Source organism: Kwoniella pini, chromosome 1, assembly GCF_000512605.2.
Source record: "Kwoniella pini CBS 10737 chromosome 1, complete sequence".
Taxonomy (NCBI): Eukaryota; Fungi; Basidiomycota; class Tremellomycetes; order Tremellales; family Cryptococcaceae; genus Kwoniella; species Kwoniella pini.
In genome coordinates, this window is record NC_091716.1 from 854494 (window position 1) to 869824 (window position 15331).

Here is a 15331-nt window from a genome sequence, read left to right on the forward strand (position 1 = left end):
ATCTCTAATATCGTTCTTCCCATCATCGATTTTGTCTTTACCATCGTTTTACCAAGCTAATTTTCCATTAGATGACGCGCCCGCCACCATGAAAAATCAAAGTCTATCGCGTCGAATTAACCCTATCAGTTGGTAAATAACAGGGTTTTAACATATTCTAAAAGTTACCCGAAATCGGTAGATCGGCGTAATAGCATAATCGCGTTACTTGGCATGACTCCTGAGTACTTGCACTTAGAAAGGCTTAAATCATTTGAGATGGCGTAATAATACAGCTATTCCGATTTGTCTGAAGACAAACGGTTGCGAATGGAGAGGTCGGAATGATTTTTTCAGGGAAGATAAATGGCTGTTCTCTTTGCGTGAAAATCAAGCGCGTCTTTAAAGCGCGTCCATATGTTACGCACATTAAACTTTCAAGTTAATACCAAGCTTGTAGGAGTGTACCCTCGCAAAATTCGGATGAATTTACAATCCACTCGCAAGAGCGTAATCAGAGTATGCAGATGACGGAATGGCGTATGATTGCTGGAATACCATGATTGAACGCGTTCTCATGTTGGCTGTCACGATCGCCTGTAACCGATCACTCCGAGACATCCGTTGCCTTTGTTCTGGTAGAGGCACGTCTCGTTATCGTACATCATCATACATACCGAAACACATCGAACTCGGAATAACTATACTGTGTGATCATGATACAAACAAGACATACCTGCGCGATCTAGGAACGCTTACCAATTGAGTTGTCTATTTGACTTTGGTATTTCTTCGTAATGTTATTCCGTGCCAACTTCATCGCTGGGGTAAGCATGCCGTTCTCAGGAGACCTGTTTCAGCGCGTCGCAGCGTTCTTGATCAGTCACGAGATCTGTTTTATGTGTAACAAGGTTAGAGCTTACCACTCCTCTTCCGTCAAGATGACATCCCCGATTAATTCGGCTCCTCGCAATCCACCTTTCTTGGCTTCATCTCTCAATTCTCCGATCAAATAGCTAACGATTGTCAGATTCGAGGCCCATTGTTTTGGTCCACCGTCATCCACAATACCGTTTGCTTTCAGTCGGTTCCTTAGATTTCCTTCGTGCTGTCTCCATGCGGTCACCATGGATCTTCACGTACGAAGGGGAAACTCACAGGGTATACCAACGCGATAGGGCGATCAGCATTTGGAGGTGCGACTATGCAGAGCATCATCACAGAATCTACACTGAAAGTCAGCAACACGTTGTAAGCCCAATCACAGTTGCAGCTCAATACTTACTGCAATGTTTATACACAGATTCGACCTTTTCCAACGCCAGATACTCCCCATTCTGAAGTTTCACCAGGTTTTTCACCCTGTCTACTAGACTGAGAGTTCCGTCGATGTTCCACTGCGTTCAGTGTCAATTTTCGCAGCTACATAGGAACCACACCGCCGACTTGCCTGACCAATATCTCCACTCTTATACCATCCGTCAGATGTGAAGCTCTCTTTGGTTAATTCTTCTTGCTTGAAATACCTAATCACAGATTAGCTTCATTGGAGACAGCGGCGCTCACCCTTGGAATACATTTGGACCTCTTAGTAGTATTTCACCCTGAGGTGGTTTATTGGACGACAGATATCCAGCATCTGGGTAATCTGAAATAGGGAATGAGCAACGACAGTTTCGTTTGCGTGTATTTCGCTCACCTTGCAATTTAATCTCGCACGAGGGTCCGATGACACCCACACTGCCAATAGGAGAGAAATTGGGTCCACAGATGGTGGCCATACCGCAAGTCTCCGTCAATCCGTAGCCTAGAGTGATCGTATTCTCAGTACGTCTCTGGTCTCCAAAGCTACGTTCGACAAATCTGCTGACCTTGTATGAGCTCCACAAGCACTGTCGACAGGAATCTTTGAGTGTCAGCACTCAGCGGTCCCCCTCCAGATATTGCTAGTCTCAATCTCCCCCCTGTAGCTGCTTTGACCTTTGCGAAGAGCAGCTTATCTATGGCTGACGAAAAAGGCCAAGGGAGTGATTGCTTGCCCAGTACGGCAATGTTGAATATAGTTCCTACCAGAGATCCGGCATCATGTATCTTCTTCACCATGCCCTTTCTGTGACGTATTACCAGTAGTGAGCTGTATGAATCATCAAGACCAAGGATCATCACTCACCTGATCATCTCATAAATCGCCGGGACACCTGGGAGCAGGGTCTGTATTCCACTTTGTTCAGCTTCACGACTGTTCCACAATCAATGTTTCACAATGCTTACTGGCTTATATGCCACAAAATCACCGTCACAATTTCTGACATTATCATTCAGCAGAGTCTTGACCGTTCCATAGGCTATTGGTACACCAATAAAATAGAATTCGAATTCCAAGAACTGTCATATAATCAGCTCAAAGCTCGTCTGCATCCTCGCACAAGCCACTGACCTGCTCCAATATATGAGTAAGGGGGAGATAAGCTAAGAGCAGATCCGACCGGTTAAAGTTTTTTCCCCATAACAAGGTTGCGCCGGCGACTGGGACATAAAGCATGGTTTGTTAACTAAGATTCGATGATGCCATTAGACGGGGACTCACTGGAAGATACGATGTTCTTGTGACTAAGCAATACACCTTTCGGCTTTCCAGTGGATCCACTAGTATACATAATACAGAACAAATCGTTCTCAGTAGGTTTGAAACCGAAGTCTTTGACCGGAGAATCGATACCAGACTGTTTGACTTCTTGTAATGGTAATGTACGTCCCCCTCTACCATTCAGCACTTTACCAATCTTTTGGATCGTGTCCTAATATCTAGATTAAGGCCAATTGCGATAATTTGAAGAAAATCCGCTTACCTGACTAAGTCTGTTCTCATCTCCATCATACACAACGTATCTAAGCTTCTCCGCTCGCTCGACCACTTTTGCTATCAATTCCAATTGAGCTTCTCCACAATAACATAGTTCGACTTCTGGCTCAACTAGACTGGTTAATAAGCCTTCTTCTCCCAGAGTGGTGTACGCTGTTGTGAGGACATGACCCAGTCTTGCGAAAGTTTGGGACATCAATTGCCAGTTTAGAGATGTATCTGCGTAGATGGAGACTCTAGGTCTAGACGCGATTGGAGTGGATGGGTCGGTAAAGCCAATATTAATTAGGCCGGATGATAATGCTGCAACGCTGGCGTTCAGTTGGTTATATGTGACTGATATAGGTGTAGATAATGTGAAACTGCAACAGCGACGGACATCAATACAAGTTTATCTATAACATACAGATGCTGCATTCACTCACTATTTCCAAATCTTCTTCTCGTCTCCCGTCCCATCTGATTTAGGAACTACCTTAGTCTCCTCTACTACATCCACTATGTCTCGATAATAACAAGCTATCTGGTCACCATACTTTCGAGCCTACACACCGGATAATTTAGGATCGAGGATCCATGTCGAATATCTAGATTACTCGTGCTTACACAGTATGCGAAGAAATCCCCTACGACAGTCACTTCATCACCGGCCGGCCTAGTTACCAGTTCATTGGGTGAAAGGTATGATCTTCGGATCGATGGATCTGATTCCAGTGGGATGGAAGCTGTCTTTGCTTTCCTGAACATGCTTTCTTTGCGGACTGATGTAAAGCGAGGTAGGGGTGACAAGTGATACAATGTTGAAGACCCGGGATGGGATGCATATATGATGAATGTACATCGATGTTGCAATAAGAAGTAGGAATGATGTTCGGGTAATGATGGCCTTGAGTCACTGTCGCCGTGCCTGAGATCCCGCATTCAAGATCGTTCATTTACTAAGAATAGCCATAAATTGTGATTTCATCTTTATTTTACTGCCCGAGCCCGGTCCAAACATGAGCAGGTTGGTATCGTAATTTAGATCTATATCTTTGCGTATGATCCCGACTCGTATCCATGTTATACCTGCATTTATATCTGGGAAGTGGTTGTATCGTCAGTCAATGCTATCATCTCCCGCCATTGTTGCAACAAGGAATCGTTTCAATCAGGAGAATGTGAACCGCACGACAGACTGGTGCCGTACGATCCAATTGATCAGACTGACGCGAGGAAGATGGACCAAATATGCATAGGTGGACAGTAATGGTTGTCTGTTGCATTATTGTTAAGCCGAATTCGACTCGGTCAGATTTAGGCGAACTTCGGTTAGCGCCGGGGTGCTGGTTCTTCGAGCGCCGACATGTTCGCTCAAGGGTATTTGTCTTGATTTTGCTGAAATCGAGTAGATTCCCAGTGGATTGGTAGTATGTTCGAACACATATATATATATATATATCAGAACTAAGTGTGCATTTCAAATCGACGCAATCATCAAGAACGACTTGAAGATGACCGCTTATCTGAACACTTATAGTCCTAAAAAGGTCGATGTACCTAGAGACATCCACTTACATACTCCACCTGAAGAGTATGATTACAATTTCTGTTTCGAGGTGAAAGAATTGCAATCTGATAGAGTCCAACTCAGACCATTCGTCGTGAGCTTCGAATGGAACCTCGTTGGATATACATCTCAGAACAAGGTATGCTAACGAGACTTACATGCGTAGCCTTCATTACATGCTCAGCTATTCATAGATGGATTACAAAAATGCGGACCGGATTTTACAGCTTGGCTTATAGATTGGCATAGCTTGGAAGATGTATTAGTATGGCAAGAGACTGTAATTAGATCACAGCCTGTAAGTAATTTGTATTCATCCCCTTTCTGTCATAGATGACCGGCATCGGGGTGATTCATGTTGATACCTTTCCATTTTCATCATGGTATAGAGTGCCATGACATACGCTATTTATACTGCACCTCCAGCTTCAGACGAGATTGTCGATCCCAAAAATTATGAATTTGCAGGAATGATTTCTATGATCAATTCAGATGTGGCCAACATGTCTTCTGAACCAGGATGGGTTTGCGTATTGGAGAAATTTCAAGTGAGTCGCACCAAAAATACATAGGGTCAGCCGGCTAATCTTTCGATGTAGCGGACGCACGTTCTGACACATGCTGCTGGGTTAATTATACATCGGATCTTAGATATGCCTTCTGAAGGCGGTTTGGGTTTGAGACGATGTCAATGGTTTACTACTACCCTCAACGAAAAAAGTAAAGCTGCAGCACTGAGATTAGGTTTTAAGCTTGATGGTATATTACGAACTCATAGAGTCTTGGCAAAAGGCAAGAAGGGAGTCAGACGTGAGTACACAGTAACTTACGTATGATTCGCGATCGGGGTCAAGATCTAACGTTATATCGCGTCACATAGCCGGCAGGAAAGGGGATTATCAAGAAGACCAAATGACTAGAGATTCCTGGCTGGCATCAATTGGTTGGGATCAATGGGAAGAAGGAATAAGGGAACATGTTGATAAGCTCATGGCCAGACGAAAATAGATCTGTAGACTGTTAGATGCGAAGCAAATACGCAGCGATAATAGCTATCGTGAAGCAAGAAAGTGATGTCATGTGATTAATGTCCTCTATGATCGTGCATCTGGAGAATAACTGTTCATTTTAGTAATATTGCATAAGTTGCCCAAAAAAGGGACATTATAAGTGAATTCTATAACGAATTTTCCTGTGGTTGTTTACAGTTTTATAACTATATATAAGAGCCTAAGACTACAAGATGAAAAGCCCAAAAGTGGAGAAGGGTGTGTTCAAAGGTTAAAAAGGTGTACAAAGATTAATCGTCAAGTTAAAGAGAAAGGCATAAATAGCTAAGAAAGGAGATCAAAGGTAGAGAATTCAATTAATCGGATTCTTCGAATATAGGTCTTGGACCTAATACTCTTTCATTCTCTCTTCTCTCTTCTTCCTTTTGATGTTTGTTTCTCTTGAGTCGTTTAGCAATTGAAGCACCGGAAGCAGCGACATTCTCAACAAGAGTTTCTTTCTTTTCCATTTCAATCAATTTAGAAGAATCTCCAATATTTTTACCTTTAAGTAAAACATATGGTGAATCTTGTTTACCCAATAATCTTTCTAAAGTAGGAGCTAGATATGCTGAATCTCTTCTTTGATCAATATCGACGTAAAAAGGTTCAGGTTTTACAACATATTTTTTAAGTAATGTTCTAACCTCTCTCATTTTTGGATCTCTCATATTACCTAAAATCATCACTGGGTGATCTTCCCAATGAACTTTAGATAATTCTTCGATTTCTTTTTTAGCATGAGGTGATCTAGGATCGAAAGGTAAAAAGCCTTCGAGTGAATGAGGATCTGTTGTGTCGATTTCAGGTAAAGTATTTGCTGCTGTACCGACAATGAATGACATTAGAGCTGCTAATTCTTCATCTTTGTTCATTGTAAAGTCGACTGGACCGGTAGAAGCTGCTCTCATTGCTGCTTGAGCAGTGTGTCCAACTTCAGCTCTTTTAGCGATTTTCTCTTGAACTTTTAATGAATGATGTTTTGGTGCTTCGTATCGGTAACCAGGTTCGGTGTCGACGTATGACTGGTAAAAGACAGATCAGTTGATGCTCATTGAAAAGTGTAATTGGTACAGGGTTCAACTCACGTCTGATTCGGATCTTGCGATCGCGGCATGTTTCAACATCCATTCACCTTGTCTGATGACTTTGGCGTGTTGAGCAGACATAATTGATTGTTGGAACCATGAAACCATACAGAGAGAACCGAAGAGGAGTAAAGACATGACTGCAATCACGATTGGTCGTTGCCATCTAGGCACTCGGATCATACGTATTTTGAAGTCGGATAGGGAGACGGATTTAGTAGGAACATGAGTGAGGACGAAAGAGTCCTCAGAGAGGATATAGTTGGGTTCAGAATCTCTTCTGGATTGAGGTAAAATACCCTCGAAAGGTTCAAGCAGACTGGTAAGACCAGCTGATTTTGAATCTTCCTCAATTTTCCACATTGGAGTGATAGAACCGCTGACTGGTGCACTGGGGAATCGTGCTCTGTATTTATTTTTTCTGGATTTTCTTTGATCTCGAGTAACGTTTTCGAGGTTAAAATATGAAGGTGGCATACCCATGTGGTGTTGTAAAGAAGGTCTTCTGTTTACAGCTGGGGGAGTAAGGATTTCTTCGTCGGATCCGGAGGAAGAACTTGAAGTGGTACTTCTATCCATCGAGACTGAAGAGAGACTCCTTGTAGGAGAAAGAGGAGGAGTTTCAGGATCATCGGAAAGACTGTCAGAAGAATCATCGACTTGATGATTACTGAATGGGTCAATTTGCTCGAGAGCAGTCAAAGGGATGGTCGAGGAGAGAGGAGATGGCCTGTAAGGAGCTTTTACAGGAGTAGTAAACCATTCTGGGGAGGTAGACATGGTCCGGGTAGGAGAAGTAGGAGGTGATGGAGGAAAAGAGGGGATCTACAAGGATACAGTCAGTGTTATGCCTGAGCGCACTTTGGGGTATTAAACTCACGAAGATGGTAACTTCGTTGTCAGACATGATGTTGTGTGCAGTCCAGCTGATGTGATAGTTCTAAAGAGTGTATATCAAGCTAATTGATGGCGGTCTAGTTTAAAAAATGTTGATAATGATCGTGGGTAGACTACGGACCAGCGTAGTACAAAGTTGAAGTTAGACAAAGAAAGTGGTGCTCGTAAGCGAAAAGAAAATGAATGTGGATTGACTTGATGTCAAGAAAAAACTTTGATGGTTGGAAAAAAAAGAAGAAGAGGGGATGTAAGAAAGACTACGGAGCTAGACTATATATCAAGTCAGCTTGAAGCAATTTTGGTCCGTGACACATATGTCCATCTTGAAAAAACATGTGAAGGATTGACCGTTGATCAATCATGTTTCGATTGTCATTTCCGAATACGCCTATCTATCAAACTCTCGTGGACAACGCCATGGCAACTCTATGTCCAGCCCTGACTCTGGCGCTCGACGAGAATAATCACCTCCACCAAACAAGCTTGTTCGACTTTGTCTACCACTTCATACCTCATGATGAGGTGAATTATAAGTCAAGATTCGACGAAAGCGGTAAACAATAACTGATATCCCGAGTGAAATAAGTAGAAAGCGATGGGTACTCACCTCGTTTCATCAACGCCATCACAACTAACAAGCTTCTTGACAACCATACGGAGGAGAAACATTTCGAAGAATTGTATAAAATGTTCAAAAAACCGAAGCCGAATGTAGAAAGATCGGTAAGAGGTCCAAGGATCAATATTTTCCGTTCACAATCCGCAAGTAGGAACCACTAGGTCCAGCTGAGTGCGTTAGTCCTGATCTACAGGTTCAGGTCTAGCTAGGAATATTGGGATGTCATATCTGCATTCCCTGCATTGGAAGGTCTGATTTGGAATCAAAAAGTCCATTCCAGCAAAAATCTTCTCTTTGGGTGATTAGGAGCTCTTCCTATTTTTTCGCCGTGAGGATCAAAACCTCCGAACCGGTCGCCGCTGTCAAGCTTTTCGAGTATTTCTTGTCAGTGGCTTCGAATATATTCCCGAAGTTTTTGGAAAAGGAAGGCTTCTTAGCTGAGTTTCGGGAAAGAATATGGAGGGACGGAAGAATAAGCTTCTTCTTTTCCCTTCTTTTCGAGGCGCTAAAGGCGTTGCTCAACCAGAACTTAACGCAAGGAGCAAGATTCGGGATCGCTTCGGAACGGACATAAAGCGTTTACTCAAACTGTATTATCTGAAGATATAGATAAATCCAAGGAATTGCCGCGTTTCCAGGAAAACGAAATTTTCGAAGCCTATGACACGGTTTACGTTGAGCTTGTTTTCTAGTGGCTTTTTTTTCGCTATCGTGGCTTTTGGAATCTTAACGTAAATATTTTCCGAACCCTTAACGCCCTGACACAATTGTACTCGTGTGATATCCCATAACCGCTTTACTCACCTGAAAAAGTAAAATTGCTTTTTCAGGGCCATGTTCATAAAGTTTCGGAGACTCCGTGGCTGTTACCTAATTCAGTCCCAAAAGACGACTTGTCTGTCCCATTGGTCGCATTCCGCTTGAAATGGAACGCCTTTTATTCCTATAACACAGTTCGCAGGAATTTTATTTCGTTAGTTCCTTAAAATAAGCTTGTTCAAAGGTCCAACATTTCAATTGTCACCCTTCAAGGGTGTACGCAAAAGGTTACTTGATAACCCAAAATCAATTTCCCTTAAACCGTAATATCAAACTCCTACTTGCGGATTACCTGTTTCCAATTTCCTACTGATGGAATATGGGACTGGCAGTTTTAGATACCGATAACCCAGCTAATTTACCGTGATTATGATGCGAGTGGTTGTCCAACCTAGATCTAGTGGCTTTTGCAGGCAAAAAAGAAAATTCCGCTTGGAAAATTACAAAGGGTAGAGCGTTATGATCATAAGTATTGACAGAGCAACGTGTTTCTATTCCCCTTTCGGTTCATACAAGCTGATGAGTGGATGTGGTGTTGTCTTACAGGCAAAGCCGTGCAGAAAGTTCCGCCGCAGGAACAGTTGACTGCGGCTTCTGCTTCGGCTTCGACCATCAATTGAAGTATCAAATCCTAAACCGGACGAGCATCAGACTTAGGTTGCTTGTCTGGATTATATGGATCCCATTCTGAACAAAGCAAGCGTTTTGAGTACTCTTCCATGGACTGGGCACCCAGCTTGGACGTTAAATGGTGTGTGACCAGATTATCACAATCATTCACATGTCACAAGCCATCCTCCATTATAAACCCGCCCGTTTCAGATGAAACAACCGCGAACAGAAAGCTTCGTATTTCAAATGTGAATGCTCAACAGGCGAGCAGTACGATCAAACGAAAGTAGCAGTCATAATTCCATTGAGAGTCAGCAAAGTCAATTTCCATTTTTAGAATGAGTGATAGCGATCTCAGTCTTTCTGATGGAATCGGTCTGCTCAAGAACACGAACGAGCGTATCGTAGTAAATAAGCCTGATGTGTACTATTCGCTTCGAGGACGCCTAGAAGCACAGCTCAGCCTCAGGATTGAAACGTGAAAAAAAAGCCTCAACCCGAACTGGCGTAATCGAACAATGTTATTCGTTTCCCGAGGCAGAATTGCATCACATACATAAAGCTTGATAATATACCTTGACTGATAAGGAGTGTTTATCGTGTGGCTATGGTGTGAGATCTGAGGCAAATGTCCGTCTCGATGATAATTGACACCGGGTCAGAACGATGGCATGCTCCAAATGAACCAAGATCAAATAGCATACCCTGTACAAACTTTCGTCAGCTCTCTCACCTGCTGGAATCAGTGTTGCATAGCCGAGCAGTGTAAGAACGCATCACTTACGAGGTAATACCTCACTAGGTTTGCTAATCTTCCAACCTCTCTCAGCAGCTTGCCTTTCGCCTTGTCTTCCAAATCCAAATCCACCGAACTTGGCTCCAGGGATAGTCTTATTCTTGGTTTCAGGTAAGAGGGGAGTATCGGACGAAGAAGTAGTGGATCTGGTCAATGGAGGAGCTTGGGCTGTTTGACCAGCATCAGAAATGGGTTTCTTATCGGTTATCATATCCCATGCTGTAGCTGCCATCCGTGTTTGTGGTGTTCTGCAATTAGTGAATGAGCTTGTTTCGCTTCCCTCGGTGAGCAGAACGTGAACGTACAAAGAGGACACATTCTCCCATGAGAATATCAATCGCTTCTTCTTTGCCCCTGCTCGAAGGAAGATGCCCTACACACGAGTCAGCCACAGCGACACGAGGAGGCACTTGCGATCACCACACTGTCGGAGAATGTCATTTGACTCACAGCAAGTATGTTGAAGCATCCAATAATAAATAGAAGCCAACTAGATACCTGAGGGAAGAGTTCGCAATAATGGGATAAAACCTGGGCCCCAATCCTATTGTGAATTATCAGTATATAATAGCCGACCAATGGCCGGTTGAAACCACTTACAGAGCTTGAAATACACCGAGTCCGCCTAATCCGTGAGCAGGTCCTAAGATCGGTATCCATTCTTCAAATAGTCTTCTAGGTACTCCAATCTCAGACATAGTCAATAAGATACATTCGAAAGCTACTCAATAGGTGAGCTGACGGAAAGCTGATCATGTAAGGTAGAGATGACGTACTAATGAAAATCCTATTCAAGATACTCCAGAATGGTCCGCCCGTTTGATCAGGTACAGAGGAATATTCATAATAATCACAATCTTCCTCAGATTCTGTTGTTGGGATACCGGATGCTTTGATAGCTTTAATATCACTGTTCCAGCCAACGGTCAGTAAAGGCTTAAACGAAAGCGGAGTATGGAGGTTCAAAGATTGATCGAGACTTACTTCGCCATTGTTACGATATTGGCTGACATAACTAGCAACAAACTGATAATACTCAACACTCTGAGCACGTTGAGACCAATGAAGACTGGACCAGAAGGTCGGGACGGTAGAAATGGTTTGATATGTTTCTCAGACATATTTATACTAGAGCTTGATGGAAGTATTTGAAGATGAAGAGCTATTGGGCTTCGTCGTCTAGCGACGTATGTATATTTGATTGCAATAACTTCAGTATGTATGCTATGGGAGGGTGACCAATGTAAGGTTTGTCGAATTTGGGCCTAATTTATGATACTTGAGAGTCTCTACAATCAGAATCGTCGAGCTTCTTCGCTTTTTTATATGAATTTTTATAATGAGTGTATTATGGGAAGTAAGCGGGAAAAGAATACTTTATGGGTACATCTCCTTTGATACATCTTTGGTTTTTACTCATTCATGCTTTTAAGCCAGATGAGGCGGCAACAGTCTGATGAGAGTGTATCAAGTACAATAGAGCTGATTGTGAGTGGTCGAGGAGAAAAAGCGACTATGTGTCGTGCTCAATAAGCACTTTCGAAAAATGGGACATTAATTGATCGTTCCTGTAACACCTTACCGCGCTATGGGCATCATTGTGTATCATATTCATACCAATTCCCGTCGCTGTAAGATATTAAGAGTGCTGACGAGGCTTTCAAGGGGGTACAAAATCATCTTAAAGGTATGATAATTAGGAGAATGAATCCATGTTACATGAACAAAAAGATAAAATCATGCAATTGCGTTTGGACCACCTCCACCTACTTGGTGGGACCTTTATTCAACTGGCCTAAATCGGAAATATTTCAAGGGATTTATGGGTGGAGGTCGTCCTATCTTTACGCGTAGAAAGAAATCTATTAACGCGTTCATACTATCGATTTTGCCTTCAACTCATTGAGGATCGTCCAAGTGAAGTCTCGAATATAAGCTCCAAAGTCAGAGAAGCAACGCTAGAATTAGTGGAAGAAACTCTGGGCGCTCGTTCTAGGGGCTCGAAATACAACATTATGTCTGACCCTTCCTCATCCCGACGTGGAGCTTTTATCGTTTTCGAAGGACTTGATCGATGTGGGAAATCAACACAAGTCGCTCGTCTAGTGGAGCGCTTAGAAAGAAAAGGTGACAGAGCTCGACTGCAGAAGTTTCCAGGTGAGTCGAAATACCTTTGTCTGATCTTGGAGAACAGACCACGGCATCACTAAATCCTTGGTTAGATGGTCGACGCTGAATCTGGATTGAATAGATAGAACGACGGCAATAGGCAAGATGATCGATGCTTACCTTCAATCAAAAGCCGAGATGGATGATCATGCTATACATCTATTGTTCAGTGCCAATAGATGGGAATGTGCGTAAGTACGATGTCATTGTGATGATTCTACTGGAGTCTGTATTCTAGTCGCTCATGTTAGTTATATCTACTAGAAATGCTATCAGACGAGATTTAGAGAACGGGATAACAGTCATAGCAGATCGATATGCTTTCTCTGGAATAGCATTTTCAGCAGCGAAAGTAAGTGATAAAAGGTTTCCCAAAATGTTTTCTCTTATCAATTTAGCTCACCCTTTCTTACTTATCTCCATTAGGGATTGCCGTTTGATTTCTGCTTGAATCCTGATAAATCACTTCCGCTTCCTGATTTGACACTGTACATGACATTATCTCAAGAAGAAGCTTCATCACGATCACAATTTGGCGAAGAACGATATGAGACTGTTTCAATGCAATCTGCCACGAGGCAACAATTTACTCTTGTAGCTCAAGAAGTAAAAAATAGGCACGGAAAAGAGAGATGGGTAGAGGTAGATGCTAGAGGTACTATCGAGGAAGTTGAGACACGTATAGAGGGGATAATTGCAAATTTGACCTCACAAGGTGTACAAGGTGAAATTGGGAAACTTTGGATATAGCTTTGAACTCGGAGGCTTTTTGCTCAATAGACTTATGTAGACTTGGTGTATCACTCGCGACTAAACTCTCCTTCCTACACACGTATATGAAAATAAAGTGTGGTCACACACATAATCAGCCTCTTCTAGGGTCTGACTTTGTTATGGAATATGGACATATGGTATTATTGGTGGCTGCATCACATAAAAATGGTCTGTCACCCACCGGGTCCAAAATTTGATTCCGACGTAGTGAGGTAAATGACCGAATTTGGTAAGACAGATACGTCACTTGTTATTGGGTTCTTAAATGACAACAATATCAAGCAATTCCTTTGCATGTGCATACACATCCAAGCTAAAGAGCAGTTTGATCACTGGGGTAGCCGAAGACCACCATGTCAGTAACGCCCAGGAAAACACATTCACAAGGTCCGGTAGAAATGACTGAGCCAACTGAATCAAGGAAACAGGGCAAAAATCATTTCGACGTCGAAGAAGAGGTATGTGCATTTCAAAATGTCTGAATTGACAGGCTATTCCCAAGCTGATCCTCGCTCCGATTGACTGCAAAGCTGGCGTTTTACTCCTCTTATCACGCTAATAAGATCAATCAGGCCATTCATTTCGTCTGTATACCTCAGATATTATGGTTGGTATCGTCTATAGATCAAAACGTAAATCACTTGACTGATCAATCGTGTATATAGGTCATGGCTGCTCATTGCTGCTCATCTGCCAATACCTGGAACATCTCCTACGATACTGGGCAACGGATTGGCGTTGCAACCTAGCTTAGCGCTGGGGTGGATTATAGCGTATCTAGGATATTATGTGGCTTTGGAACCTGTTGGAGGAGTAAGTTTATCAATACTTTATCTATATGATGCTGCAGGGCTCGCACCAATCTTTATCGAGATGTTATGACTGAAGGCTGATGTAACTTTACCAGCTTACATACCTTCCAGTCGGAATATTGATGTACCTTACTTCAACATACCTAGCAGTATCCCCTCCTACTTGGTTACCATTTACAGATCGATTGAACCCTTCTGCTCAACCTTTCGCATGGGCTGTATTTGCTTTTGCGTGGATAGCTCAATTCATAGGCCATGGAGTGTTTGAACGTAGAGCGCCAGCATTATTTGATAATTTAGTACAAGGTGAGTTGAAGCTACGAAATTACATTCTCGCAAATGGAGTGATTTTAAAATCGGATCATGTATGGAATGCTAATTATAGGCGATTACTTCCGCAGCACTCGTATTGGCCCCATTCTTTGTACATCTCGAAGCCTTGTTCGCGGTCTTTGATTGTAAGTCAGCGATATATCCTCCGTTAATCGGTCATCTGGACGAAGAGATTGCAGCTGATCTATATCTCGATCACAGATAAACCCGAATTACACAAGAAAATCAAGAACAAATCGGGAATAAGGATTAGAGATATGAACAGAGCTGCCAAATTGAAATAATTGTGGATGATTAGGAGCGATGGTATCAGATTGTAATATGGTGTGAATTTCCGCCCAAGTTTTTGGGTAAAGGGTGTTTGAGAAGTCAAGCATCTTATGTATCAGATTATTAGTGTCGTGAACATATTCCATCTGTCTAAATTCGCACCAAATGTGTCTATGAACAATATGCATGTTCTTGAACATTTCTGATGGCCTCAAATAAGTGATAGATAGACTACAATGAAATCTACTGATTCAAGCTTGGTTTAACCTGTTAAAGCAATTAACAAATAGTCAGCTTTCTATTTTTCCGTTCCATTCAAAATTCAAAATTCGAAAAAGGTAGAGTAAGGATGATCCCTCAGTGTAACTATGAACTAAGTTCCCTCATTGTTCGAACGACGATTTCAAATCGAATCAAGTCTTCAAGACGAAGATTATTTGATTGACCTGAAAAGTCTGAAATTCGTTATAGAATTTCCGAACATGGGTGCATAAGGATGAGATATTGTCTTCCTTGGGATCAAGTCTGGCGAAAAATGATAGGAAACCATGAGAAGATATTCGTACTCACATATAGCTTGTATCGCACAGTACTCTTAATCTAAACAACTGACGATATATAAAATAGTTGGGAAAGAGAAGAATGATTGAACAAAATTATAGAGCAAATTGGTTTGGCCATTAATTCACTACAAAGACCAAT

General features: G+C 42.3%; 6 protein-coding genes across 6 annotated transcripts; 3 read left to right on the forward strand and 3 right to left on the reverse strand.

Annotated features, from left to right (window-relative positions):
- Positions 1 to 724: 724 nt before the first annotated feature.
- Positions 725 to 3589, reverse strand: I206_100334 (uncharacterized protein; the record flags this gene model as incomplete). The annotated part of the gene is made up of 15 exons (XM_070202177.1): positions 725 to 830; positions 903 to 1087; positions 1138 to 1205; positions 1265 to 1376; positions 1430 to 1445; positions 1546 to 1627; positions 1679 to 1786; positions 1851 to 2089; positions 2150 to 2190; positions 2251 to 2364; positions 2417 to 2505; positions 2567 to 2777; positions 2829 to 3204; positions 3268 to 3386; positions 3449 to 3589. 15 exons carry the CDS (start codon positions 3587 to 3589, stop codon positions 725 to 727), a joined length of 2007 nt encoding a protein of 668 aa, XP_070058278.1.
- Positions 3590 to 4335: 746 nt separating this feature from the next.
- I206_100335 (uncharacterized protein) lies at positions 4336 to 5399 on the forward strand (the record flags this gene model as incomplete). Its single annotated transcript, XM_019152765.1, has 5 exons — positions 4336 to 4485; positions 4558 to 4689; positions 4781 to 4939; positions 4991 to 5201; positions 5272 to 5399. The coding sequence occupies 5 exons, from the start codon at positions 4336 to 4338 to the stop codon at positions 5397 to 5399; spliced, it is 780 nt and encodes a 259-aa protein (XP_019014903.1).
- Positions 5400 to 5757: 358 nt separating this feature from the next.
- On the reverse strand, positions 5758 to 7435 carry I206_100336 (uncharacterized protein; the record flags this gene model as incomplete). The annotated part of the gene is made up of 3 exons (XM_019152764.1): positions 5758 to 6465; positions 6529 to 7353; positions 7409 to 7435. 3 exons carry the CDS (start codon positions 7433 to 7435, stop codon positions 5758 to 5760), a joined length of 1560 nt encoding a protein of 519 aa, XP_019014902.1.
- Positions 7436 to 10251: 2816 nt separating this feature from the next.
- I206_100337 (uncharacterized protein) lies at positions 10252 to 11392 on the reverse strand (the record flags this gene model as incomplete). Its single annotated transcript, XM_019152763.2, has 6 exons — positions 10252 to 10519; positions 10577 to 10644; positions 10722 to 10815; positions 10872 to 10992; positions 11048 to 11181; positions 11256 to 11392. The coding sequence occupies 6 exons, from the start codon at positions 11390 to 11392 to the stop codon at positions 10252 to 10254; spliced, it is 822 nt and encodes a 273-aa protein (XP_019014901.2).
- Positions 11393 to 12286: 894 nt separating this feature from the next.
- On the forward strand, positions 12287 to 13190 carry I206_100338 (thymidylate kinase; the record flags this gene model as incomplete). Its single annotated transcript, XM_019152762.1, has 4 exons — positions 12287 to 12428; positions 12523 to 12631; positions 12705 to 12792; positions 12867 to 13190. 4 exons carry the CDS (start codon positions 12287 to 12289, stop codon positions 13188 to 13190), a joined length of 663 nt encoding a protein of 220 aa, XP_019014900.1.
- Positions 13191 to 13567: 377 nt separating this feature from the next.
- I206_100339 (uncharacterized protein) lies at positions 13568 to 14643 on the forward strand (the record flags this gene model as incomplete). The annotated part of the gene is made up of 6 exons (XM_019152761.1): positions 13568 to 13672; positions 13745 to 13821; positions 13880 to 14027; positions 14122 to 14332; positions 14428 to 14484; positions 14561 to 14643. 6 exons carry the CDS (start codon positions 13568 to 13570, stop codon positions 14641 to 14643), a joined length of 681 nt encoding a protein of 226 aa, XP_019014899.1.
- Between the last annotated feature and the right edge of the window lie 688 nt (positions 14644 to 15331).